Source organism: Dendropsophus ebraccatus, chromosome 5, assembly GCF_027789765.1.
Source record: "Dendropsophus ebraccatus isolate aDenEbr1 chromosome 5, aDenEbr1.pat, whole genome shotgun sequence".
NCBI classification, from domain to species: domain Eukaryota; kingdom Metazoa; phylum Chordata; class Amphibia; order Anura; family Hylidae; genus Dendropsophus; species Dendropsophus ebraccatus.
Window position 1 is genome coordinate 80,180,638 of NC_091458.1, and position 27,783 is coordinate 80,208,420.

At 42.2% G+C, this 27,783-nt stretch overlaps 1 protein-coding gene across 3 annotated transcripts in view; it reads right to left on the minus strand.

The window, feature by feature from the left end:
• The window catches only part of DIS3 (DIS3 homolog, exosome endoribonuclease and 3'-5' exoribonuclease), a 41,745-nt gene that overhangs the window by 5,196 nt on the left and 8,766 nt on the right, over window positions 1-27,783 (minus strand). For all 3 annotated transcript variants that reach the window (XM_069972319.1, XM_069972320.1, XM_069972321.1), the window contains exons 4-17: window positions 27,581-27,774; window positions 24,244-24,317; window positions 14,514-14,681; window positions 11,242-11,403; window positions 9,274-9,384; window positions 9,052-9,189; window positions 8,602-8,748; window positions 8,330-8,446; window positions 7,621-7,722; window positions 5,403-5,467; window positions 5,233-5,317; window positions 4,347-4,474; window positions 2,518-2,604; window positions 2,153-2,309 (exon numbers count right to left, since the gene is read on the minus strand). In XM_069972319.1, coding sequence (XP_069828420.1) covers window positions 2,153-2,309; window positions 2,518-2,604; window positions 4,347-4,474; window positions 5,233-5,317; window positions 5,403-5,467; window positions 7,621-7,722; window positions 8,330-8,446; window positions 8,602-8,748; window positions 9,052-9,189; window positions 9,274-9,384; window positions 11,242-11,403; window positions 14,514-14,681; window positions 24,244-24,317; window positions 27,581-27,774 — 1,735 coding nt within the window. The remainder of the gene's footprint in view (window positions 1-2,152; window positions 2,310-2,517; window positions 2,605-4,346; window positions 4,475-5,232; window positions 5,318-5,402; window positions 5,468-7,620; window positions 7,723-8,329; window positions 8,447-8,601; window positions 8,749-9,051; window positions 9,190-9,273; window positions 9,385-11,241; window positions 11,404-14,513; window positions 14,682-24,243; window positions 24,318-27,580; window positions 27,775-27,783) is intronic.

The window sequence follows — 27,783 nt, forward strand, 5'->3', positions numbered from 1 at the left end:
TTCTAGTACTTAGCTGCTGTATATCGTGCAGGAGTTGCCATATTCTTTCCAGTCTGACACAGTGCTCTCTGCTGCCACCTATGTCATTTACAGGAACTATGCAGAGCAGTAGAAATTCCTGACAGAACACCTCTCCTGCTCTGGACCGTTCCTGTCAGGGACAGAGGTGTCAGCAGAGAGCACTGGGTCAGACTGGAAATAAAACTCCACTTCCTACAGGACATACAGGAGCTGATGAGTACTGGAAGGCTTGACATTTTGAAAGAGAAGTAATTTATAAATCTGTATAACTTCTTGACACTAGTTGATTTCAAAATAGTCTTTTCTCCAGAGTGCCCGTTTAATAGCAGGTAATTTTCTGAATTTTCCTTTTACAGGTCCTGCTAGGACAGCATGGAAATAGTAGGGAAAACAGCAGAAGGGAAATCCTTTCCATATCAATGGAACACATGCATCCAAAATGCTCACTGCTTACTGTCATCCCGCTGTCTTCTGTATTTTCTGATTCCGGTGTCGTTACAACATATTAAAAAGTGCCTTTGAGCAGGGCTGTGATGTCATAGGACTAAGGGATACTGGAGATCAGCGGGTGACTGTCATAATAATTTCATTATTATGTTTTCACCACCCTATGACCTCCCTATTCTTTTATTTTTGCCCAGAGTACCGCTTTAATAAGAATGGACCCATGTTGAACTTGGCACTGCATCACTTACAAATGCAACAGCTTGTAAAATGAGCTGTGACCAGAAAACTCTCTAGGGGTGCATTCACACATACAGCATCTGCAGCAGATTTGATGGTGCAGATTTGATGCCGTGTTCAGTTATTTAGATCACATCTGCTGTGAATTTGGAGCAGAAAATCCGCTGCGATGCGGTGTGTGTGAAGCTGCCCTAGAGCAGTGTTTCTCAACTCCAGTCCTCAAGACTAACCAAAAGGTCATGTTTTGAGGATTTCACAGGTGATATATAGTCAGTGCACCAGTAACTGTCACAGCTGTTCGTTGTATGGGATATCCCCAAAACATGACCAGTTGGTGGGTCTTGAGGACTGGAGTTGAGAAACACTGCTCTAGAACATGAATGCCAGAATACAAGCTAAGCAAGAGGTTTTCTAAACTCTAACCATCTAAAATCTGGACAAGAGGAATACATAAAATATATAGTTATATTACTTTAATTAAAGCATAACTGTCATTTCAGAGTCATTTTTATGAAAACAATAAATATCAATAGCACAATCGATTTTAGGAAACTCTGAAAAGGTTTTGTGCAAAAAAGAGTTTCCTTCTGTACTGAGAAAGCTGTTTTCCTAGGTCCCCCTCACTTCAGAAAAGCAGGATTTCTGTGTCCTTTATGTGTCTATGGAGAGGGGAGGGGCTGAGAGGAGTGAGTGAGCAAGGAGCAGTCCTGCACAGCACAACACCCTGCAATCTTCTCTCAACAAGTTCCTAGATAAGCACTGACCTTTCTGACCTCTGAATCCAGCGTTTTAGGTGCCCAGACAGTCTACAAACAGCTGACCTTCATGTCTCCTCTTCCTGCTCCCTCATCTCCATTGGCCCCTCCCCCTCCATAGGTATATAATGGACACAGCAGAACCAGTCTTCACTGGCTTCTCTGTAATGAAGACTGCTTTGCCTAATAATGAACAGATAAGTAGTGAGGGGGGAGGCTGGGAAACTGCTTTTTAAATACAGAAAGAGGCTTTTTTTGCCTAATAAAACCTATAATACAGTTTCTTAAAATTGCATATACTACTGATTTCTGCAAAAAAAATGACAGTTACACTTTAAAGGGAAACTATCAGCAGGTTAGACAAATCTAACCTTCTGATAGCCCCCTATAGCGGCCAGGACGCTGGGGAGGAAGGTATGTGTGTTACCTTCCTCCTCTATGCTGGTCCCGCACTGTTAGATGGAATAAAATCCACATCAGAGCACCGTTAGGAGAATTGCCACGACATCCAGCCCGCCCTCTCTATTAATTATCATTACAAGGGGAAGACACATACCTTCCTCCTCAGCGTCCCCAGTGCTATAAGGGGCTATCAGCGGCTTAGAATCATCCAACCCGCAGATAGTTCCTTTTTATATAATTCAACATTATAATACAACATAATAAGGTAAAACAACAGCATGTGACCTCACCTTAGAGATTGCAGCTTTTACAAGAATATCATAATTCCCTGGTGGTGGTGCTGGGTGCTTACGTAGTAAAGCATATTCTGGAAACTCATCATAAATTTTCTGTGCCACTGAAATATTTGCAAGCAACATAAACTCTTCAACCATTGAATTGGTTTCCCTAAAACAGGGAAGATAAATATTTAAAAAGTGCATAAATGTGTAAACTGGTCATAGAATGTCTGTGATCTATAATATTTGTGAAGAAATGATTATTGTTACTGCTTATTATTTAGTACAAGAGTACAGGGAAACCTTTATTACCAAACAAGTATACTGTATGTAGGTTTTAAGAAGTAAAAGAAAAAAGAAAACGTCTCACAACATACTTCAGTTCCTTGGTCTGAAGGTCTATGGGATCATGGGTTTCACTATCCATATGAAATCGAACCTCAGGTGAGGAAAGGGTTAGGGCTCTGTAAGATAAATGGCACAAATGCAATGGCTTCAGATACTGTAAATGTTAGGTCACAAACAATGATGAAAAATTACTGAAAAAGCAAAATAACTACCGTATTTTTCGCTTTATAAGACGCACTTTTTTTCCTCCCAAAGTGGGAGGAAAAACCAAGTGCGTCCTATAAAGCGAAGACGGCTCCCAAGCAGTGCTGAGCACCGCAAGGAAGCCGTCCCGCCCGCCCCCTGTATTGCCGCTCACTATGCATATGCATAGTGAGCGGCCCTGAGTGATCCTCTCCGCCCGCCCAGCCCGCCCCTTCTATCGCCGCTCAGCTGAGCCGATCAGAAGCCCGGGAAAGTGCAATGAGCAGCACTTTCCTGGGCTCCTGATCGGCTAAGCGGCGATGGAGGGGGCGGGCTGGGCGGGCGGAGGGGATCGCTGTCCTACTCACCTGTCCGCCAGCACCAGCAGCTCCTCTCCCGACACTCGGGTCTCCCGTCATCCTCCGGCACAGGCAGCGGGGTACAGAGACGCTGCCTGTGTCCCGGAAGTGTTCTGCAGCGGCTGCAGGACACTTCTGGCACAGGCAGTCTCTCTGTACCCCACTGCCTGTGCCGGAGGATGACGGGAGACCCGAGTGTCGGGAGAGGAGCTGCTTGTGTCGGCGGACAGGTGAGTAACCTGTTTGTTGTTTTTCTGGTCGCAGGGGGCATTGGCTACTGTATGGCGGCATTGGCTACTATGGGGGCACTGTATGGGGGCATTGGCTACTATGGGGGCACTGTATGGGGGCATTGGCTACTGTATGGGGGCATTTGCTACTATGGGGGGCACTGGCTACAATGGGGGCACTGTATGGGGGCATTGGCTACTATGGGGGCACTGTATGGGGGCATTGGCTATTATGGGGGCACTGTATGGGGGCATTGGCTACTGTATGGGGGCATTGGCTACTATGGGGGGCACTGGCTACAATGGGGGCACTGTATGGGGGCATTGGCTACTATGTGGGGCATTGGCTACTATATAGGGGCATTGGCTACTATATGAGGGCATTGGCTACTATGGGGGCACTGTATGGGGGCATTGGCTACTATGGGGGCACTATATGGGGGCATTGGCTACTATGGGGGCACTGTATGGGGGCATTGGCTATTATGGGGGCACTATATGGGGGCATTGGCTACTGTATGGGGGCATTGGCTACTATGTGGGGCATTGGCTACTATATGAGGGCATTGGCTACTATATGAGGGCATTGGCTACTATGGGGGGCACTATATGGGGACATTGGCTACTATGTGGGCACTATATGGAGGCATTGGCTACTATGTGGGGCACTATATGGGGGCATTGGCTACTATGTGAGGCACTATATGGGGGGGATTGGCACCAATCACACTGCTGCTATCTCCAAACTGTGACAATGAGCTAAATATTTTTTTTTCTATTTTTCCCCCCTAAAATCAGGGGTGCGTCTTATCAAAAGGCGCGTCCTATAAAGCGAAAAATACGGTAAATAACGAAAAGCTAGTAAAAAAAAAAAAAAAAAAGTGAAGCTGCAAGTATGCATTAAGTAAAGCTCTTTTCAACCAAGTATCCCTTAGACACGGAAGGCCATTTGTTTAGAGGAAAATTGTTTTAGAACTTATCTTCTGCTATTATGTCCCCTTAACAAACAAATTATTGCACTGTCAATGATAGATTACAGACGTTTATCGTAAAAGGTCAGAAACAGGAAAATATTCAATAATTTACCCATTATCTATTCTCCGCTTCTTCAAAATCTTTGCTAATTTATTCAGCAGACGGAGACTTTTGGTAATCTCATCATTCATGTTGGGGGAATCAATTCTCATCTGTGCTTCCGCATAGGTAAGGGAAGCCTGCAAGAGTGAGAAGTTACAGCATGCTTTGGCAGACAAATTCATTTAGAACAAAATATTTAGAACAAAAGATAAACTGAAAATTCTTGTAGACAGCCTACATATGAATGTTACAGGAATCCTCACAAACACCACAGTGTGTCTCCACACCAACAGGATGCCACAAAGTCCACTAGAAATCCGATAGATAGATAGATAGATAGATAGATAGATAGATAGATAGATAGATAGATAGATAGGAGATAGATAGATAGATAGATAGATAGATAGATAGAGAGTGGTTAATCACCACTCACTCTGTATAGGGCTCTTTAATTGCAAGAATTGATACTCACGATTTGATACTTAAAGGGAACCTGTCACCCCCCGTGCCGGGGACTCATCTCTCAGCGCGCGCGCCGGGCTGCAGCGGCTGAGATCTCCGGGACCCGACCGAATCCTGAAGCGGGACCCGGCGGGATGAGGTAAGTATAGGGGTCTCTAACGGGGGGTCGGGAGCCTGTCACCCCGGTACGGGGGGGTGACAGGTTCCCTTTAAATGCAAGAGCTCATCTATTCATAAAAGTAAAGGCATACACATAACCTCACAGCTGATGTCTAACACCCAGACACGCCCCATACTGTACTACACAACTCACATAAAAATCAGTCACCTAGACAGCATTATAGTACGTCTGCAGCCAACACTGCTGCCAAATACCCATCTCCATTAAAGTAAATGTAGGCCAATATGAAAAAGAACACAACACAAGACTCACTTTTGAATTGATGACACTCTTGGTAAATACTGTGTTGATGATTTCTGCGTTATTGTTTAGCTCCCAAACGCAGGAAAATGCAAACCTGGAATAAAAAAAAAAAACTGATCTCAGGATATGGAGGATTCCATTTGAATATGTGTGATTTTTTTTAGAATAGGGGCACATACCTGTCCACCTCTGACCTTAAAGAACATAGATTGGAACTAAGAAGTTCTGGGACCATGTCAATTCTCTGGAAAGATAGCAGAAGCAATTATTATGCTTTAGTGTCTGAGTAACTAAGGTCCTATAAAGAAGGACAGCAACAGATTTATAAAAAATATGGTAAGTACATAGGAACACACTAACTGGGGATTTTATTAACGGAAATACAAGGAGTTTTCTTTTTATGACAGACAATAATACAAGTTTTCAGAACATTTCCTTTAACCCTGTGATGACCAACTTTCATTTTTGCGTTTACATTTAATCCTTTTATCCTGTTTAAAACATGATTAAAAATCAGAAATTTTGCCCTTTTTTTTTTTTTTTGGGCACATACACCATTTACCGTGTGAGATCAGGAATGTGATAATTTGTTAGTTTGGGCGATTATGCACACAGCAATACAAATATGTTTATTTTTTTATTTATAAAATGGGAAAGGGGGGTTGATTTAAACCTTTATTAGAGGAGGACATTTATTATTATTTAAAATGTTTTTTTTTTTTTTTTTCCCCACAGTGACTAAAAGTCCCTCTGGGAAACTTTTATTATAACTACACTGATCTCACATTGAGATCTATGCAGATCCCGCCACCATACCACCAATGATTGGGGACAAGGGCCATTTAAATCTAGGTGTCAGTTTTGACAGCTGCATTTAAATGGCTAATTAGTAGTCAGGCGCCGACAAAGCGATCACCCTGCTAATAGCAGCTGGGAGTGCAGTAGTTCAGAGTGGGGTAACGGCGTAACCCCCTCTGAACTCCCCTATTCAAGACATACGTATACGTCCTCGGTGGTCAAGAGGTTAATACTCAGATTTTAAACTTTAGCGTTATCTTTCTGCAAAATGACATCATAAGGTACAGGAGCACAAAACTGGTTGCCTAGTCATAGGTAAATCACCCAAAATGTTTACATCTCCAGAGCTGCTGTAGATTTCTGAGACAGCCACATGGCAACTACAGATTCCCCTAATTTACTCAGTGGTACGCACCTCTCAGTAATTCTGGTATGGGGAAAGGGATTTAGCCAAGACTGGCATACAGGTACGTCAGTCCTGATAAATCCCTCTCAGTACGCGTTTTTTCACAAAGAGTTATAACACGTATATTATTTTTAGGTATATTTTCTTATTTATTTATATTATAATGGTGATGTGGACTTCATGCAGATTTTGGGCCAAAGATCCAAAGATGTAAGCAGCTTTTCTCCAAAGTGCAGCAGCTGGCAGTGTAATATATGTTAATACCCACCCTATACATGTGCATGATATGTGCGTGAGTAACATGTTTTAATTATTAAAGCGTACCTGGCATGTAAAAAGTTTTGATCGTCCAGGGTCTAAATATTCAGACTGTGACCGATCAGGAGATCGAGCCAAGAAAAATTTGTGCTCAGTGCATTCTCTCAAGGCTGTCTACCACATAATGTATGTCTATGGAGCAATTAACCCCACAGACAAAGAACGGGGGGTGCGCGGGCGTGTCCCAACAGGTTTTTTTTAAATGTCCCTGTGACACGATTCTAACGACAGGTACACGTTAAATCTTATTTGCCCTTTGTGCTGTATTTAATTAAAATAGCTGTCATCGAGTCATTGGGGTGCCACACAGCAGATCTAGGTCAAAAAGTTGTCTCTCTGAATTCAACCCTCCCCGCACGCGCGCCCCCACTTAAAGCTCATCTGATGAGTGAGAGACTATGAATGCTGTGATATGAAGACAAGCTTGTCTAAATGAAGGAGAGGGCTGTCAATCATCAGGCGGTAGGAGTGCTTACAGAGGAAGAGGAGATGAATGCAGAGAATTAACTCAATAATTTACAGCTGCTGTGTGATGCCCCAATGACTCCAGATACTTCATTCATAAACAGCACAGGCAGCAAATTTTAATACCTAAAAACATTACTCAGACACACACACGTATATAATTAAATTACCTCCATCACACTGCAACCTTCTTCACTCTGAAAAAGCTGCGCACAGGTTCCCCTCAATAACTCATCCCAATGACTATTTCTTTTCTACCTGGGGATCATGTAATATATTTGGTCTTCTGATTTATGGTGATCTACATGGCTCCAAAATGTTTGTGCATACAGTTGTTCTTTAAGTGTCCCAGAATCATCATTTTGTTCTTTCATCACTAAGCAACAAACATACTGCTATCTAATAGTTACCTTCTCACAAAGGTATACTGTAGTTCCTCTGTTAGCAGCTTCCTGGTCCAGAGCATTTCCAGGTCTAATAAAATGGCTTACATCTGCAATATGAACTCCAACCTGTGTTAGATTACAATGTAAAAATCAAGTTAATCAATTAAAATATAAGTGTTCAGTATATAGTCTGGACCTTTCACTATGCAAACTTATTTGCAGTAAAAGAGTAAACTCAAGTGGTGTTGATTTTATCCTATGCCTTGGTCTGGCTTACCCCTGTACACAGCAGTGCAACTGTTTTACAGAAAAAAAAAAAGAAAATAAAACATTAAATGGGAACTCTGGTTAAGAAAGGTTTAACCCTGTTTGATCCCTACCAATAACCTAAGCTTGTTTGTAATGGGTTTCTATTACATGAACTGGTCAGTTTGTCTGCAGCACATCCTCACACCCTGAGGCTGCTGAAAATCCTCCCTTTCTGGTGCACTCTGCCTTCACTCCTCTGTCCTTCCCCTCCCTTCCGAAACAGAGATCACTTGATATATGCTTTTTGTGCCTTTAATTTTTTTATGAGGAACACTAGAGTTCCCCTTTAAAATATACTGTTACATGTACATGTGGTGCATTCAGATCATTTATGTCATGTCCCCCATGTTCAATAGGCAAATGGTGTAATGTGCACAATAGCTAAAAAGTTAAGAAAGAATAGCACAAAGCAAATTACACCCACCTCAAGGTTGCCATTTTCAAGCTCTCGGCAGTGCAATGCATCATCAATGTCAGTACAACCAGGAGGATCTACACTACACACATACAGATGCCTCAGATCTTTCCTGTGCTTCATGTCCTTAAGGAATAAGCAAAGTGAATAGTCATCAACCTCTGAAAAAAAATCTAACAAATCGTAACAGTGAACAATGAAAAAAAAATATATATATATCAGAAAACATGCCTACAATACTTATTGTAAAGGATTGAAAGGATCAATGAAGGGCTTCTTACCTCTGGCTTTATGGACCATGGCATTTGAGGAAGGAAGCTGAGAACAGCCTGTGAGAATGGCTGATGGGGAACATCGTGTTCTAGAAGCAAGACTTCTGTTTCTGTCTCCTTATCACCGGCTGCACCCAAAGTCTTCACAAAGTGACCCTAAGGTGGTAAAAATATTTCACACAAAACAGTTAAACAAGACAATACATAGAGCTTTCTATAATAAAAATTTATCGTTTACCCCTCTACATACAGTAAAATTCTATTTTACACGCACAAAAAAGGATTGTACACTTACAAGCAGAGATGCCTTATTATTAAGCCTATTAAATGTAAGTCATATATAAATGATTTTTAAGTTTATTCAACAAATGTAGAGTATGTAAACGTGTAACTACAAATACCCTTTCGCTATGATACACGTCACTAAAAGTTCACAGTAGAACAGCCCACTCCACTTACATTAGGATATCTGGAATTCTTTGGCCAACCATCGATTGCAACTATGATTCTCTGCCCTTCCAAGGTAGATGCTTGCCGTGTCTCTATGCGTATGCGAGGAATCCGTCGATCAGCTGGTGTGAACAAGTGCCGAGTAGACTGAAAGCGTTAAAAGAGAAGAAATCTGAGAAACATGAAGAACAATCTTCGCAACAATCTCACAATCTGAGACCAGTTACTAACCTCTTTAATCTGTGACTTGGCCAGCATGCCGCAATATGGTCTCCAACTTCTCTTTATGATTCCTACAACCTTTCCCGATGGTTTTGTACACTTTTTTTCAGCAGTCTGTAGCTGTAATGACCACCCAAAATGACACGATTTCATACAATGGATTAAAAATACTTTTTACATTATAAATGAACAAATAGTATATCATGTCATGGTTAATCTTGCATCCAGTAGTGGGCACCATTTTTTTTGTAGGCTCTGTGATTTTCCCTCTAGCAGCATGTTGTATACACACCCACATGCTGTAGAACCAAACATGACTGAACACGAGGGGATAACATTTGGAGGGCAATACAACATGTTATATTGAGGGTGTCCTAATGGAAGCCCTATATTTACCAAACAATTGAGATGAGGGATAAATAAAAATACCTTTAATTAATACAGGGTAACAAAAGTGCACATAGGAATTTAAAACCACTCAGTGGAAGTGGCTGATCAGTAGGAAGCTATACAAGTTAAATGGTTAAGTGTGCGTTCACACTTACCGGATCTGCAGCGTATTTTCTGCAGCGTATCCGCAGCAGATTTCATTTAAATAACTGAACACATCAAATCTGCACCATCAAATCTGCTGCGGATCCTGTAGGTGTGTAAGGGCCCTATTCCACAATAACAATAATTGGCCGAATCGGCCCCATTCAGCCGATTATCGCTCTGTAAAATAGAGAGAACGATCAGCCGATGATCGTTTCATTGGCTGATCGTTCATTTAGGGCCGGACCTAAAATCATCGTTCCTCCACCGTGCATCGCTACGGTTGAATAGCGGTGCACGGCGGGCGACTGGCGATTTGAGAAGCAGCAGCAGCAGCATACATTGCCTGTCAGGTCTTCTCCTCCGCTCTGTCTTCCTCCCCGGGTCCCGCGTGCTCTGGCTTCAGAATGGCCTGTCAGCTGACGGAGCGCTCAGCCAATCACAGACCGGGACCCCCGCGGCCTGTGATTGGCTGAGTGGCCTGTCAGCTAACAGGCCATTCTGAAGCTAGAGCGCGCCGGACCCGGGGAGAAGGACGGAGCGGAGCAGAAGACCTGACAGGTAATGTATGCTGCAAGGACATTGGTAATGATGTCCCTGCAGCCCTCGCTCAACGATCATCGGCCCGTGGAATAGGCCCAGTAAACGAGCGGCGATCTAGCAGATCGGCGCTCGTTTACATCGTTGATTGGGCCCTCCTCGGCCCGTGAAATAGGACCTAAGTCTGGATTGTGCAAAGAGACCTACTGCAGTTAGGAAGCACTATTGCATTATTTCTCAGCTAAACTCACTGTTATATGTAGAATTCAACAGGGCACCAATGTGTATGGACAGAACACGCTCTCTGAACACATGGTACATTTTCCTGTGTTTGTGGGCGCTATTTTGCTATAGCCTCTAGGATTTTCCCTCAAGCAGCATGTTGTATCCCTGAACATGTGCTGTAGAATCCAACATGGTGCAGATGTGTATGGACAGTACACTATCTCTAAACACATGGTATGTTTTCCTCGACCCTTACCTTTTTCCTCATATGGTGCTGTAATGTACTACAAAAGTGTGGATACTGCATTACTCTCCATTCTGTATGTTACCAGCCATTGTGTGTTCACTGGGGCTAGCTGTATTTTTTGGGGTGTCGTTGCTTGGATGCAAGCATAGTACATGACTTTGTGATTTAAGTGATTTTGATTGTTTGGTGTTTTTTTTTTTTTGTCATGAGGTTTGTCTCTACTCCCTTTTAGTATTTTGCATGGGATGATTCTCAATAAAGCTTATTTTTGACATGCAACTTATGTGTACATATGCTGTTTCTTTGTTTGGTGATGTAGCTCTAATGACAGAATGGAGACAAGACACTTACAAGCCTCCCACTGCCATCCTATTAAGATAATACATATTAACTACTGTAAAGTGTGCCAAATCTAAAAGAGAATGTCATACCAGCTTTTCTTTTTCCTCTACAGAACTAATATCATCACTCTCCCCTTCATCCTGTAGGACCACAGATGATGGAGCCACCCAATTGTCTTTTTCCAGTAGCTGTACAGCGACAATATCTTCATGCATAGCTCGGTTAATGTTCCGCAATCCTTGCAGGAGTATCTGGGAAAGTTCAAAAACAGTTGTGTATTAAAGCGAATGTACCATCAGGTACATTCGCTTTATTGTCACCCACGGAAGGAACGACACCGAAAAGCCGGTGCTGAAGTCTGTTTTTTGAACTGCTGCCTGGTTCCAGTGTACGGCGCAGTTCTATCCACGGGTACCAGGCCGGCGCTGAAGCACTAGAGGCGGGCTGGCCTGCCCCCAGTGGGAAGAGACCCCCGCCCCTCTATGACGTGGCTCTCGAGCCGCATTATAGAGGGGAGGAAATATCCTCCCAGTGGGGGCGGGCCGGCCCATCTCTTGTGCTTTAGCCCCGGCCTGGTACTCGTGGATAGAACGGCGCCGTACACGGGAACCTGGCTGCGGTTCGAAAAAGGGACCGCAGCACTGGTTTCCCCGTGCCGGCACCGTTCCATTTGTAGGTCATATTAAAGCGAATGTACCTGATGCTACATTCGCTTTAAGTCTGCACAGTAAAGTCAATTTGTAACCAAGACAACGATACAATTTTCCATCTAGAAAGCCATATGAGGGCTTGTTTTATATGGTACCAATTGTATATTTGTTAGGTGAACTTTGGGGGGGGGGGGGGGGGGGGGGTAGATATCATCTTTAAAATGTTCAACTGACATGTTATCAGCATTCCTCAGGTCTGTAAGATTACAATGATACCCAATTTGTACAGTTTGTTATGTTTTACTACTTTTACAAATGTTAAACTTTTTACAAGAAAAATATACAAAATAAAAATTGCTCCAAATTGCCAAATTCTAACCCCTATAACTATTTTTTAATCTACAGAGCTGTTTGGTGGCACTTTTTATTCCATATTTTCTGGAACTTTAAGTGACCAAAGAGAAATGCATTTATGCTCCCTGTTTCACAGTTATGACACCTGTTTATGTGGGATCAATAATTATATTTTAAAGTGTCACTATCATTTGCGAAAACTTTTGACATATCAGAGACATAAAAAAACATCAAAATGTCTGCATATTCAGACCCCTACTGATCGGGAGAAGACGCATCCTCTCTCTGCTCAGTGTTAAAAAAAAAAAAAAAAAAAAAAAAAAAAAAAAAAAAAGTTGGCTTGATAGTGTACCTCTATGGACCACAACTCCTTTTTTCTTACACAGAGCGGGGAGAGGACACACTGCAGAGCGTTTTCTCCCGGCTCTTTCTACCAACCAGTTCAAAAATAGAAAATTGCTGTCCTTAAAAGTGTCAGGAGTCACTGCATATACACACACTATAAAAACCTGTTCTAAAAATCTAAGCAAACTATTTGATCAAATAGAATATACCAACTCACCACATTAAGGTGACTCCAAAGAGAGTTGGACTTCGCCAACTGCCTCTCTCAGGCTTTAAGACTAAAAAACAAGGCATACAGGATCAATTAAACTAAACTAATAGCCTGCACTCCACCAGCACTTGTTCACACTGTGCAGTTTGCATGCATGTTTATCCTGGGGGGAGTATATACGTTGAGTCCTGACATGCAATTTGCTGCAGCAATTTTCTATTTCTCGCTCTATGACATGTCAAAAGTTCTCCCAGACGACAGTGACTCTTTATTAGTTACGACAATTCTGCATGCAGCAATAATTTTTTAGGCTATGTTCACACTGCGTATCTTTCCGCCCATAGTGCGAACCGCGAATATAAGCACGTAGTTTTGAGGTTGATGCGTTCGCTTGAAAGTATACGATATACGCCCGCACAGTGCACACTACGTATGAGCTTACGGCCGGATCGCATACGTTGCCGTGAAAAATGAACAAGACCGTTCTTTGAGGACGGAAATGTTCCAACTCACGGCCGTTGATTACTATGCGGTCCCGTACGGAGTACTTATTTCAGCCACATTGAACTTGATTTTTCGATCCAAAAGGTTCTGTGAGTTTTATTGGGCTGGGCGAAGATTTCCAAGTAAATGACCTGTTTCAGATAGCTTCGAAACAAGCTAGGGAAGCATAACTGTACTACGGGCGTATGTTCGCGGTTCGTTCACATCCGGCCGCATGTCGATTTTTTCCACGCCCGTAGTTTCAGCCGCACATGTACAGCGGCGTACGAACTACGGACGGAATCATACGCAGTGTGAACATAGCCTTTATATGCTTTTGTAGTCCCCCCTAGAGGACATGTATGAACAATCACTTGGCTACTCATACAGATCAATGCAATACATATATACTGCATTGATCCATTAGATTTGTACTCTACTGATAGAGCCTGCCATATCAATAGCAAAGTCATGGCAGCCAGAGGGGGCTATCAGCACCAATCACACACAGAAATGGCATTAAATATGGCTGCATTTAAAATACATAAAAAGCTGGCAAGGAGACTACTCTGCACTGACTATTAAAGGGGTACTCCAGCGTGGGGGCTATTTTTAGATGTGGCCGGGGAGGAGGTGGCTGGGGAAAAAAAAAAAAAAAAAAAAAAAAGACATCCACTCACCTCCTCGGTTCCAGCATCCGGTGCCCGGTTCTCGGCCGCTTCCTGGTGTCTGACGCGGGCCCGAGACGCGATGCGGGACCCGCCGCTGGAACCGGGGAGGCGAGTAGACGTCTTTTTTTTTCAGCCACCTCCTCCCCAGCCACATCTAAAAATATCCCCCACTCTGGAGTACCCCTTTAACGATGGCTCCTGGCTGCTGAAAGCTACTTAGTAGAGAGCAGGCTTGAGTCCAAAGCCTGCTCCATATACCCTGCACACAAATAAGATGTAACTATAAGCCCATTTGCAGTGGGGTAGGGTTAATGTTAAATGCCATACATGTATGGTGCTTGCATGACATCTCTGCTGGCAGCCGACCGTAACAAACAGGATTTTAAGTCAAGTAACAGAATACAAATAAAAACGGTTTCCCCACCTTAAATCCTGAAAGAAAAATATAGAGCATAATGAAAAAAAAAAATTTGCAGATTTATTCCCTAGCAAAAAAAATAATAATAATTTAAACATATTATATTAGGACAAAATGACATAACTAAAAAAAAATAACGTTTCTTCTGCAAAAAAAAAAAACTGTAAAAAAAAAAAAAAAAAAAAAAAAAAAGGCAATTCTTTTTGTAGTTAAGTTACTGTATACATACCTCTTTGTTCTCCTCTGAATCTCCATGAACCCAGACTGTGGCCTCCAAAAAGTTATCTCTGCTTGCCCTGAATGTTCCTTGCAGATATATTCCAGATTTTATACCCTGCTGTAACTTTGACAGAGGGAGATGCTCTAAAAAAATGATTCTTCCATTTTCTATATCATTCTGCGAGAAAAGAAAAAACTTTCAGCATAAGTTGCAGTTGACCGGAGACTTCCGGTTCCGGCGCGTATGGGATGGCAGCAGTGTGAGTGAGCTCCTCCACCCTCCGCTCATAATATCGCTCCCTGCTCTAACTCCTGACATTACCGGTCCTGCCGGACCACATCTCTGACTTCTCTAAGTGCCGAGGAGTCGGAGGCACCACTTCATTAAGCGGGGAACCAGTTATACACTTCCCCATAAGACCTCCTTCATTTACCTCACAGCTCTGTCACAGGGACACCTAAGATGGCGCCGACACGAGGTGCTGCTGCTGAGGCACACACAGAGGAAACACATACCTCACAAACCCTAGTGCCCGACCTCTGTAACACCATAATACGAGGACTAAATATTTCTTGCAAGGCACTGGCAATTCAAGTGTCCAAAATGATATTAAATGACATAAAATCCTCTCTTGAGGCCACTATAGTTTCCTCCCTAGCAACCATACAGGGAGATATAGCAACGCATACCTCACAGATTACTGAACTTCAGGAGAGAGTCAGCCTGTTAGAAGATGAAATACATTCTACAAAAATAAAACTACAACAGAATATGAATGTCACAGCTTCATTACAAATTAAGACTGATTATCTAGAGAACCGCTCTAGGCGCAACAATTTACGTATTATAGGTTTACCTGAATCCATTCCAGCCATGCAATTACATGCTATATGTTCTCTAGAAATTCCCCAAGCCTTGGGTATCCCAGGTCACATTACTGTGGAAAGAGCTCACCGTGTGGGACCCCCACCAGCGAAACAAAAGCAAGATGCAAATAAAAAAGAACAGAAACCCAGACAAGTGATTGTCAAGTATCTGAATTATAATGATAAAAACAACATTTTACAAAGCTTTAAAAAATCTACAGTTGATGTTGCAATTCGTGGCCACAAAATCCTCATGTTTAATGACTACTCTGCAGCAGTGGTTCAAAAACGTAAAGCTTTTGCACACATTTGCTCAACATTTTTTCAAGTTTTCAAATCTCTTTACAGTTCTCCTGAGGAAGCCATTTCTTCCCTTAAAGATGTAAAGGGTCTTACTCCACCTATTCAAGACAAGCACAAGAGACGACGTTTGGATAGTCCTACTGACACGGTAGAAAAAATGGAATGATTTTGAACTCCGTTTCTATTCTGTTGGACGCTATGCTGCTCATTAAACCTGAGTATTTTTTCTCTATTTAGCCCTATATATGTTGACTAAATACTATATTAGGGACACCTTGTTACTACATTATTATTTTCTTTAGTCTTAGGTAGTAATGCATTTGGTGGTGTATGTGTGTAAGTATGTATGTATGTATGTATGTATGTATGTATGTATGTATGTATATATATATATATATATATATATATATATATATATATATATATATATATATATATATATATATATATATATATATATATATATGTATATGTATATGTGTGTGTGCATGTATATGTATAATTCCACCTTGTATGGTTTTAGGTTTAAGTACAACTTCTTTAAGTACTAATCATTATATACTGGCTCTCCCTTTTATTTTATTTTATTTATTTGCTTCCCTGTGACAACTCACACATTTCTCAGGAGGGTAGGGATGTGTATGTCTTTAATTTTAATATATACTCATTTAGTGGAGCGGAGGTTGATGTGACCTCTCCACCAGTTATTTCTTTCTCTTCATTTCTTCTCCATAATGCGGAGTTTGCGAATGCTCCGAACATTGGACAATACGAAAAAAGTGAAGTCCACATCTCACTTTATTCGCTTAGTTTATATTGTTAACTGTTTTATTCTTAGTTATATCACCTTTAGTTTGTTTGAAAATGCTACATGCTATCCTCGTTTTCTGCCTGAAAGGGTTAACCACTATATTATTGTGCTTCCAGGGTCTCTTCTTAACACCTCCTCTTCTATTAATATTTTATGAAATTAATCACTTGGAATGTTAAGGGACTACGTTCCCCATCTAAGAGGACTTCTATACTTAAACATCTTAAGAGACTTAGGGCCGATATAGTATTATTGCAAGAAACACATTTAACTGAATCAGATTATTTTAGACTCAAACGTTTTTGGGTGGGTGCAGTTTATGGTTCACCAGCTATTATCCGTAAAGGCGGGGTAGTTATTCTTACACATAAAAATTTAACCTGTACGGTATTATCTCAATATCAAGATGATGAAGGCAGGATATGTCATCTTCTTATTGACACTCCAGCGGGCAAATATAGCATATATAACTTTATGGTCCCAACACTCAGAGACCTGATTTTTTAAAAAAATTGGAAAACCTCATTCTGCAAGATGACAATAATCTTAAATTAGTTGGTGGAGATCTAAATACTGTTCTTAATACAACTGAAGATAAAAAAAAGAACTAAGACCCCTACTGTATATACTTCATCAGATAATATTTTATCCCACTTCCTTAATTCTACCTCCCTATCTGATTCTTGGCGTCATCTACACCCAGATGGTAGAGAATACTCTTTTTACTCTCACTCCCAAACTGCCTGGTCAAGAATAGACTACTGTTTAGTGTCACCGGACTCTCTTGGCAGAGTAGAAGACTCTGAAATTCATGATATAGTAATTTCGGATCACTCCCCTGTTAGTTTACAATTAAGAGATATTTTTCAGAAGGGATCCGATATTATTTGGAGATTTCCTTCTCATTTAGCTAGTGATGAATCATTTATCAAACTATTAAAAAAATGGTGGTCAGACTTTTATTCTAACAATGCTCAACATACACAATCCCCAATACTTTTCTGGGAGACTGCAAAAGCAGTTCTAAGGGGCCAAATAATTTCTTATGTGGCTGCCCAGAAACGTGAAGCACGTAAAAACTATCTTCAACTTTTCCAAGATCTGCGCTCCACATACACTCTTTTCCTGTGTTCCCCTACAGATGACAATAAATGTAAATGGACAGCAGCTAGACAAGCTTTCGAAATTGCACAGGAAAAACTCAATGCTATATAGAGATCAATACATATCCCGTTTATTCCGCTATGGTAATAAATCAGGGAAAATGTTAGCTAACCTTGCTAAAGGACGTAGACCTACTACACATATCCCTGCTCTCAAAGATACAGTGGGTAATATACAAAAAGATCCTAAAGTCATATCACAACTTTTACAACAATTTTACCGCTCACTATATTCCAAAGATAGGCTTGATCTAGCTGCTGGTAAGAACTTTCTAGAGTCATTAACTCTACCTTCTCTTGATACCCCTTCTCTTGATTCTCTCAACGCCCCAGTCACATTGGAGGAAATTACTGCCACTATCTCTACACTTAAAAATAACAAAGCTCCAGGCCCTGATGGCTATAGTGCGGAATTTTATAAATCTATGTCTTCTGTCATCTCCCCCACTCTTCTTTCTACTTTCCAAACTATTCTGACTGACCATCACATGCTCCCATCGGGAGATACTGCATATATCAAAATACTACACAAACATGGGAAGGATCCGACATCTCCTAATTCATACAGGCCAATCTCTTTAATAAAATTGTTGGCAAAGATTATGACCAATAGATTGGCAGACATCCTACCATCACTAATAGGCAGCCATCAAGTTGGCTTTATAAAAGGACGTTCTGGTTTCACTAATATAAGATGGTACTAGCGGCCCAGTCTGGTGTCATATCTGGGGGTCGTTCCAGCCACTCTTCGGCGTCAATTGCCAACAGACCTGGAAAGGCTTTTGATTATATCAGCTGGGAGTGGCTGGACATGACCTTAACAAAATTTGGTATCACAAGTCAATTCAAAGACTTTATTTCCACAATATACACATCTCCGAAAGCTAGAATTCATACCCCGGGTTTCCTTTCAGATAGCTTTCCCCTACAAAAAGGTACCAGACAGGGTTGCCCCTATCCCCTCTATTGTTCAATTTGGCGATGGAGCCTCTTGCTAGATATCTTATTTCTTCTGACTTTTTCTCAGGCATACGGGTTTGTTCCCAAGTCATCAAAGTTACATTCTTTGCTGATGATACTTTAATATATTTAGATAACCCAGATCTACATGTTCCGGCAGTATTAGATGCCTTAAATTTTTTTGGTTCCTTCTCTGGGTATAGAATCAATATACATAAAAGTCAACTTCTTTACCTAACTCCACATAAGAGGTCTACTTCGGGTCCTGCGGGGGTCTCCATCGCTAAATCCTATATTACTTCTCTTGGAATCCAGATTGGCAGAACTCCCTCCTCACTATATTCCCTGAACTATCGCCCTATAATTAAGAGAATAAAACAAGATCTCCAGAGATGGGAATCTCTACCATTGTCAATTCTAGGCCGTACCCACTTAATCAAAATGATGTGTTTTGGAAAACTTATATCCAATGCAAACAATACCCCTTTTACTCAAACATTCTGACGTTTCCCTACTCCAATCATATTTCACTAAATTTATTTGGCAATCAAAGAGACCTTGTATTGCCTATTCCACTCTCTGTCTCCCTACTTCTAAAGGTGGCGCTCAATGCCGAGATATTAGATTATATAATTTAGCCGCTCTCTTTCGCCATGCTAAAGATTGGATTATGGACACGTCATATTTCTCCAATATTTTAATTGAGAAAGCTTTAGCAGCACCTTGGCCTTTACCCACCCTGCTACATGCTAAATTACCAGAACTCCCCCCAGAAATTAAGAGAAGTGTTATCTTTAAAGACACCATTGCCACATGGAAGGCAATACGAAAATGATATGGTTTACCCTTTTGCCTATCGAAAAGATTTCCTCTGTGGCATTCACCACTTTACCCACCTGACTCAGGCAAATTGGATTACTCAGAGTGGCAGAGTGCACATGTTTCTTCTGTTGGGGATCTGCTGGATACTAATTCCAGCACTTTCTTATCATGGGATATCGTCAGAACAGGATTTAAATTGTCCTCATTTCATTTACCTCAATACGATTCTATAATTGAATTTCTTACTTCCAGAGTACGGGACATAGCAGAAGCAGAAAGTGATATAGAATTTGATAATCTATTCCCAACACCACCGGTTCATAATTCTTTATCACATACATATGGAGAACTTAGATCACGCTCTCAAAAGAATTTATCTAGGCAAATTTTTTTTTAAAAATGGTCCTCCGTAATTTTTTCAGAGGATCTGACCCAACAAATATTGAGAGGATCTCAATTAGTGCATTCTGCCACTCCCAATGTGGTTCTACGTGAAATACATTTCCGCTTTATACACAAGGCTATATATGCCTTTAATATTCCTTATTCCAACTCCCACACTGCTCACATAAACAGTTGCCTGAAATGTTCACTTCCTAAAGCAGACTTGTCTCATTGTGCCTGGGGCCATGCCATACCACTTCTCCCTCTTAGTTATCTTTTTCATTTTATTGATATAGACTCTACTACTCCCTCTCCTAAATTACTTACTTCTAAAGGAATTCATTTAACTCTATTAGTTTCCCTGAAATGTTTATTAAGACACTGGATACTGGATACTCTACCAGACATTTCTGAGGTAATCTCCGCTCTGAAGGAGATCTTTCATTGGGAACTTTTGGATGTATTGCGCACCAAAGAAAAATCAACAAAAACATTTATGTCCAAATGGACACAATTTCTAATTCATGATTTTACTATAGAAGAGAGAGACTGTCATTAATCAATTTAAGGACACTGATTGGTATTGCATGGCCGCCCAAAAGGGAACTCTGGGAGCACTCCTAATATCTTAAGCTTTTCCCTTTCTCTGTTAAAGACAATTCTCTCCATTCTATTGGTAGCATATTTGAATATCTGACATCTATACCATGTTTTAAGGTGATATTATAGGTTACTGTTTTTCTACCTATGTTTTTGGTAAGACTACGTTGTATTGTACATGATAATATGTCTTTAAGTTTATTACAAAGGCTCATAGTATCTGTATGATATTGTAAACATACAATCCTTTGTTGCCTGTGAGCGACTTTCCTTTTGAATATGTAATGCATTTTCAATATGTATGTTCAAATATTACATAAGCCACTAATAAAATATTGTTAAAAAAAAAAAAAGTTGCAGTTGACCAGTTACGGCAAATTAGTCTATTTATTATAAATCCTAGAAAGCCTGCTGCAAATACTATGTCCCACATACAATATAATTACACCAAGACCAAACAAGGAAAAAGTGTAATGGAAAATTCATACAAGTTTTATTATCATCATCATAAAAACACTTGTAAATTAAACACATGAAAAAGTAAGAGACTGAATTACTGATGGGCTCTCTACACCGTCACCTCCCCAAAAATAATCATGCCCAGAAACAATGCAGTGACATGAATTGCATTATACATACATACATACCACAGTCCATACAATAATATAAATGCTACAGTACCAAGTAGTAAAATTCCCAGACACAGTACACACTGTAAGAGTATGTACACGAAGATCTGCCTGTCCCATTGACTCAATGATATTCTGAAGCTCAATCCGCCCAAAAAATTGCTATGTCATTTCTTTGGGCATGCAGACTGTCTGCTTGATATTTCTGCAGAAATTTCGTAGTGTGCCTTTAAAGCTAACGTACTGTATACTATAATATATATTTATGTGGTTTAAAGGACAAGTGCCATGAAAAACTTTTTCCCAGTAATTGAAGCACATTACAAAGTTATATAACTGTGTAATATGCTTCAATCTCCTATCTGCCTCCCTTCCCTGTCTTTTCCCCCCTCCACCCCCCAGCAGGAAGTGTCCTGACTCACACAGACCTAATTACTGTCATCACCGTCACCAAGCTCTTCTATCAGCTCCTTCTCCTGTTACACTAGCCTCTCCCCTCCCCTGCCTTGTCAGGTGACAGGCTTGCTCAGCTCCCATTGGCTGAACAACTGCAAGCCATCACTTGTCACATCTCACTTGCTTATCTTCCCTCAGACTGACTCCGGCACTTAGGCAGCTCTCCCTCCCCTCATACCTTCTCTCCCCCTCCCCTCATACCCTCTCTCCTGCTGCTGTGGACTCAGTGAAGGAGTCATGTCACTAGAGAAGATAAGCTGAGCAAGCAGTCACCTGACAAGGAGGGGGAGGGGGAGGCTGGTGTAACAGGACCTAGAGCAGCCCTCCTGCTGATGACTCATCCTCACAAGAAGGAGCTGCCTGGTGACGGTGACGACAGTAATCAGGTCTGTGTGAGTCAGGACACTTCCTGGTGGGGGTGGAGGGGGGAAAAGACAGGGAAGGGAGGCAGATAGGTGATTGAAGCACATTACAGAGTTATATAACTTTGTAATGTGCTTCAATTACTGGGAAAAAGTTTTTCATGGCACTTGTCCTTTAATCGATTAAATAATTAGCACAGTGAATCTCTATGTATAGTGTAGTATATAGGAACTTGAGACAGTCATCCTAGATTAAAGGACAAGTGCCATGAAAAACTTTTTCCCAGTAATTGAAGCACATTACAAAGTTATATAACTCTGTATCTGTAATGTGCTTCAATCACCTATCTGCCTCCCTTCCCTGTCTTTTCCCCCCTCCACCCCCACCAGGAAGTGCACTAAACTTACACAGACCTGATTACTGTCGTCACAGTCACCAGGCAGCTCCTTCTTGTGAGGATGAGTCATCAGCAGGAGGGCTGGTCTTGGTCCTGTTACAGCAGCCCCCGCTCCCCAGTCCAAGTGATGGCTTGCAGTTGTTCAGCCAATGGGAGTTGAGTAAGCTGAGTCACCTGACAAGGCAGGGGAGGGGGGAGGCTAGTGTAACAGGAGGAGCTGAGAGAAGAGCTTGGTGACGGTGACGACAGTAATCAGGTCTGTGTAAGTTAGGACACTTCCTGGTGGGGGGTGGAGGGGGGAAAAGACAGGGAAGGGAGGCAGATAGGTGATTAAAGCACATTACAGAGTTATATAACTTTGTAATGTGCTTCAATTACTGGGAAAAAGGTTTTCATGGCACTTGTCCTTTAAGTGTGAATTCATTCAATTCACCATTGTTCTTGGCCTAATGTTAATGGAGGCTCATTATCTTAGCTACCTATCAGCTAGATGTTTTATAAGAGTCTTCACATTCTCCCCCAATGAGAACATGATGCTGATCTACGCTTGCCCAAAGTACTTAGTGTAGTACAAAGTATCCTTAGTGTATAGATGCATGATACTCAGGGGACTATAAAAGCTGGTGCACACAAGTGTGGGGGGGGGGGGGGTCAGCAGAAGAAGATGGTGTGCTCAGAAGAACGGGCGGGGCCCTCACCTGGGATAGCTTAGTATATTGTACTCTATCCGACTTAGCTTTATATCTTGTATTATTATACATATATTATTATATATTTTAAATAATAATAAATTATTATTATATATTTTTCTTGCTTTTATCACTTAGGTAAACTTTATTCACTTCTTATTGTGTGTGGACATATTTATTCCCACATCTTAGAACCTACTATAAAACATGTACCATGAGTACATTTGCTTTAAAGATTCTCACATGGATAGAACAGCAATGGTGCCACAGTCCCTTTTTTGAACTGCGTCCCGTTTCCCGCACACAGCTCCGTTCTATTCCCAGGCAACGGCTGGGGGTAAAGCACTGTGGAGGCGGGCTCCAGATATATTAATCAGAAAAAAAAGGCGTGAACAAAGTCTAAGCCTCAGAAGAAGCCTTTTTGTTCACTGCTATGACATAGGAGACCACAGTTTTTCTTTTATGTTTTTAAAGAGTCACTGACGTTAAATTTTTTTCTTGCAGAAATCAATAGTCCAGGCGATTTTAAGAAACTTTGTAATTGGGTTTATTAGGTAAATATGCCATTATCTGCATTTAAAAAGACTTTTCCCAGGTCCCCCCCTCCTCTCCTTCCTGTCATCCACTGCTCAGAATCAGGAAATCTAAACTGTTTTACATCAGTCGTATCCTGTCTGTCCTATGGAGAGGGGAGGGGAGGAGGGAGATTAGATTAGCAGCAGGGAGCAGAGAACAAAGGATTACACTAAAGGGAGCCGCTGAAAGCCCCTATTCAGAGGTCAGTGCTGATGTCAGAGGAGAGAGCCTGGTGATGTAGCTGTAAATTAACTCTTTGTTGTCCTGTTTTAATGCCTCATCTCTCCCCTCTTCATAGAGAACAATGAAGACAGGGGGGGGCTTCAAACTGCTTTTTCATGATAAAAATGCATTTTTTTCGGCTAATAAACCCAATTACAAAGTTTCTTAAAATCGCCTGTACTATTGATTTCTGCAAAAAATGTTTTAATGACAGTGGCACTTTAAGGGACAGCAAAGCTTGAAGCATTCAATATAACCACACAAGAACTGCCTTACATTACTCTGGCCCAGGCACCACTGCTATATTACTCTCTGAAACAAGTGCTGCATGAACTTTTGTTTAGTCACAAGTCATGTGACACACGCCACTGCAGAAAACACATCTGTGTGCACTGGCAGAATTTTTCATGGGCTGAAAGTTTCCTTTTATCAAATAATGACCTAGACAATAGTAGGTTTCCAAAAAACAAGCACTTCACACTAATCCTGACTGCTTACCTTGTCATCAGAAACACAAGCAAGGCGATCAACAAGTTCAGGATTCGCAATCAAACTTTTAATGTATTCTTCACCTAAAAAAAAAAAAAAAGTAAATAATAAATGAAAATTAGTTGTAACAAATGAAGACATTTTATTCTTTTCACTCATTTAAATTTATTCCCTCTTCTGTTAGATCGGTGCTCTGCTACTAGGGCCTGCCTGAGAGGGAATCATGAACAGAGCCAATATGGCTGGCATGGAAGCCTACTAAAGGCTTTCATCTACCACTTTAAAGAGAAACTAAGGGTCCTTTTACACCTACAGATTTCTGGGCCGTGGGTGGCTGTAAATAAGCACTGATCAGAGAGATCAGCACTCGTTTGCTGTTCCTTTGCACGAGAAATCTAGTGCCGGGCTGCACAAACTATCCATGTATCGTTCGGGCCGCCATATGTATATCTGTACTGACACTTTGCCTTTGTCATCATCGGCCTCACATCCCCTGTTCACACAAGATGAGTGGCTACTGATGATAAATTTTAAAGCCTGTTCTAAACAGATGATTAGCCAAAGATCAGGATTTTTGCTTGTCCTTAGCTGATCGGTCACCACAGAAGCGTTTCTTGCAACGCTCCTGGCCAATAATCGGCCAGTGTAAAAGGCCCTTAACAGCAGGAAAGAAGACACTGACTAATGTTATGTTTCCATAATGCAGTTTTTTGATTAGAAATCGCTACTTTCTAATCAATATGTTAGATGGCTTGGTACACTGGCACACTGGAGATAGGACTACCACTCTCAATACGCCCTACCCGCTTGTAGTGAGAATTACATGTCACCCCACTGCTGGATTCACTGCTTAGAACTGCTTTACAGTTTCCTTAAAGCGTAACTGTCATGTTTTTTTTTATTGCAGAAATCAGTAGTATAAGCGATTTTAAGAAACTCTGTAATAGGTTTTATCAGCCAAAAAAGCCTCCTTCTGTACTCAAGAAGCAATCTCCCAGCCTCCCCCCCCCCCGACTTCTTATCTGTGCATTATCAGGCAAACACGTCTTCATTACAGAGAAGCCAGTGAAGATGGGCTCTGCTCTCTCCATTGTAAGTCTATGAAGGGGGGAGGGGCTGAGGGAGATGAGGGAGCAGGAAGAGGTGACCTGAAGGTCAGCTGCTTGTAGACTCTCTGGGCACCTAAATCGCAGGATTCTGGGGTCAGAAAGGTCAGTGTTCATCTATGAACTTACTGAGAGAAGATTGCAGGGTGTTGTGCTGGGCAGGACTGCTCCGTGCTCAGTCACTCCTAACAGCCCCTCCCCTCTCCATAGCCACATAATGGAGAAAGAAATCCTGCTTCATTTGATGTGAGGGGGGAGGCTGGGAGATTGCTTTTTCAGTACAGAAGGAAACTCTTTTAGTACATAAAACCTATTACAGAGTTTCTTAAAATCGCTTGTACTGTGGATATTTAATGTTTTCAGAATAATGACCCTGAAATGACAGTTACGCTTTAAGGGTAGCTTCACACACACCATATCGCGGCAGATTTTTTGCTGCAGATCCGCAGAAGATTTGATCTAAATAACTGAACACAGCATCAAATCTGCACCATCAAATCTTCTGCGGATCCTGTATGTGTGAATGCACCCTAAGATCTGCAGCAGATTTAAGAGTGCAGATTTGATTTGCTTTGAATCTGCGATTTAAAATCTACTGCGGATCCTGTACGTGTGAAACCACCTTTAAACTATTTCTGCGGGTGTGCTCTGGAAATATAGGAGAGCTCAGGGACAAAAGAAAAGTAAGAGATGGAGCCAGAAATGTGATGGAAAATGCCACATCCTAGTAACAAAATGGTCAGGTGTACCCTGAAAAGTCACCTGAATGCAGGCACACTTAAAAGGACAGTCAAACAATTCAATGATATAAAGCATTTAGAAAGTAAAACACAAAATGTGATCTTGCAATCAGGGCCGTCTTACCCATTGGGCAGGGTAGGTGGCTGCCCGGGGGCCCTTGCGTCCGAGGGGGCCCCGAAAGTCTTTTTGATCCCGCCAGTGCCGAAATAACAGCAGCCGGAGCCTGTGAGAGATCACTATCAGAGGCCCCATGCTGCTGTTTCTTCGGCGCTGGCGGCCCGCGGGAGCAGAATCAGCCGGCATCACTTAGTGCCGTCGTACGTCTGGACGCCATCACCCCGCTCTTCATTGGACGGAGGGCCGCAGTGGACTGGACGGCCGCACGCTCCGGCCCCGCCTCTCTCCTGTCCACAAGTAGCTGTAGCGGCGTCAGGCTTCTCCCCCGCCGCGCTCCTTTACCTCAGGCTGCTGCACGGGGGTGAGTATTGTAACTCCTGGAGGATTACTGTGTGTGTTTGGGGCGGGGGGATGGCGGTCTGCAGTGTGTGTGTGTGTAGGAGGAGGAGAATGGGGGTAATGTGTGTGTGTGTGTATAGGAGGAGGAGGAGGATGAGGGTAATGTGTGTAGGAGGATGGGGGTAGTGTGTGTAGGAGGAGGAGGATGGGGGTAGTGTGTGTAGGAGGATGGGGGTAGTGTGTGTAGGAGGAGGAGGATGGGGGTAGTGTGTGTAGGAGGATGGGGGTAGTGTGTGTAGGATGAGGAGGATGGGGGTAGTGTGTGTAGGAGGATGGGGGTAGTGTGTGTAGGAGGATGGGGATAGTGTGTGTAGGAGGATGGGGATAGTGTGTGTAGGAGGATGGGGATAGTGTGTGTAGGAGGATGGGGATAGTGTGTGTAGGAGGAGGAGGATGGGGGTAGTGTGTGGAGGAGGATGGGGTAGTGTGTGGAGGAGGATGGAGGTAGTGTGTGGAGGAGGATGGAGGTAGTGTGTGGAGGAGGATGGAGGTAGTGTGTGGAGGAGGATGGAGGTAGTGTGTGGAGGAGGATGGAGGTAGTGTGTGGAGGAGGATGGAGGTAGTGTGTGGAGGAGGAGGAGGAGGATGGAGGTAGTGTGTGTGTGTGTATGGGTCAGGTGGGGGTTGTGTGTGTGTGTTTAGGGGGAGGAGAATGGGGGTAGTGTGTGGAGGAGGAGGATGGGGGTAGTGTGTTTTTAGGGGGGGGCAGATGGGGGTAGTGTGTGTGTGTGTGTGTGTAGGGGGGGCAGATGAGGGTAGTGTGTGTGTGTGTGTGTGTGTGTGTGTGTGTGTGTAGGGGGGGCAGATGAGGGTAGTGTGTGTGTAGGGGGGGGGGGGCAGAAGTAATTGTACTGGCTAGGGGCAGGGTTGCAAAGATGGGGGTGGTTTTGATGGCGGCGGCCGTGGGGGGCCCAATTCACACCTCTGCCCAGGGGCCCATAATGCTGTTATGACGGCCCTGCTTGCAGTAACTAATAACTTACATGTAAATGCTACAATTCCTTCCTCCACCGCCTTCTCTTTGTTAGCTCGGTCATTTGTTATGAAAAGTACTTTAAGGTTTTTAAGATTTGCAGATTTCCTCAGATGTTTATTATACCATTTTGCTGCAGTCCGGATTGCTCTGTCATTTCGATCATTTGCACTTTCCCCTTGTTCTTGCTCTATGTAAGTTTCTCTGTGATGT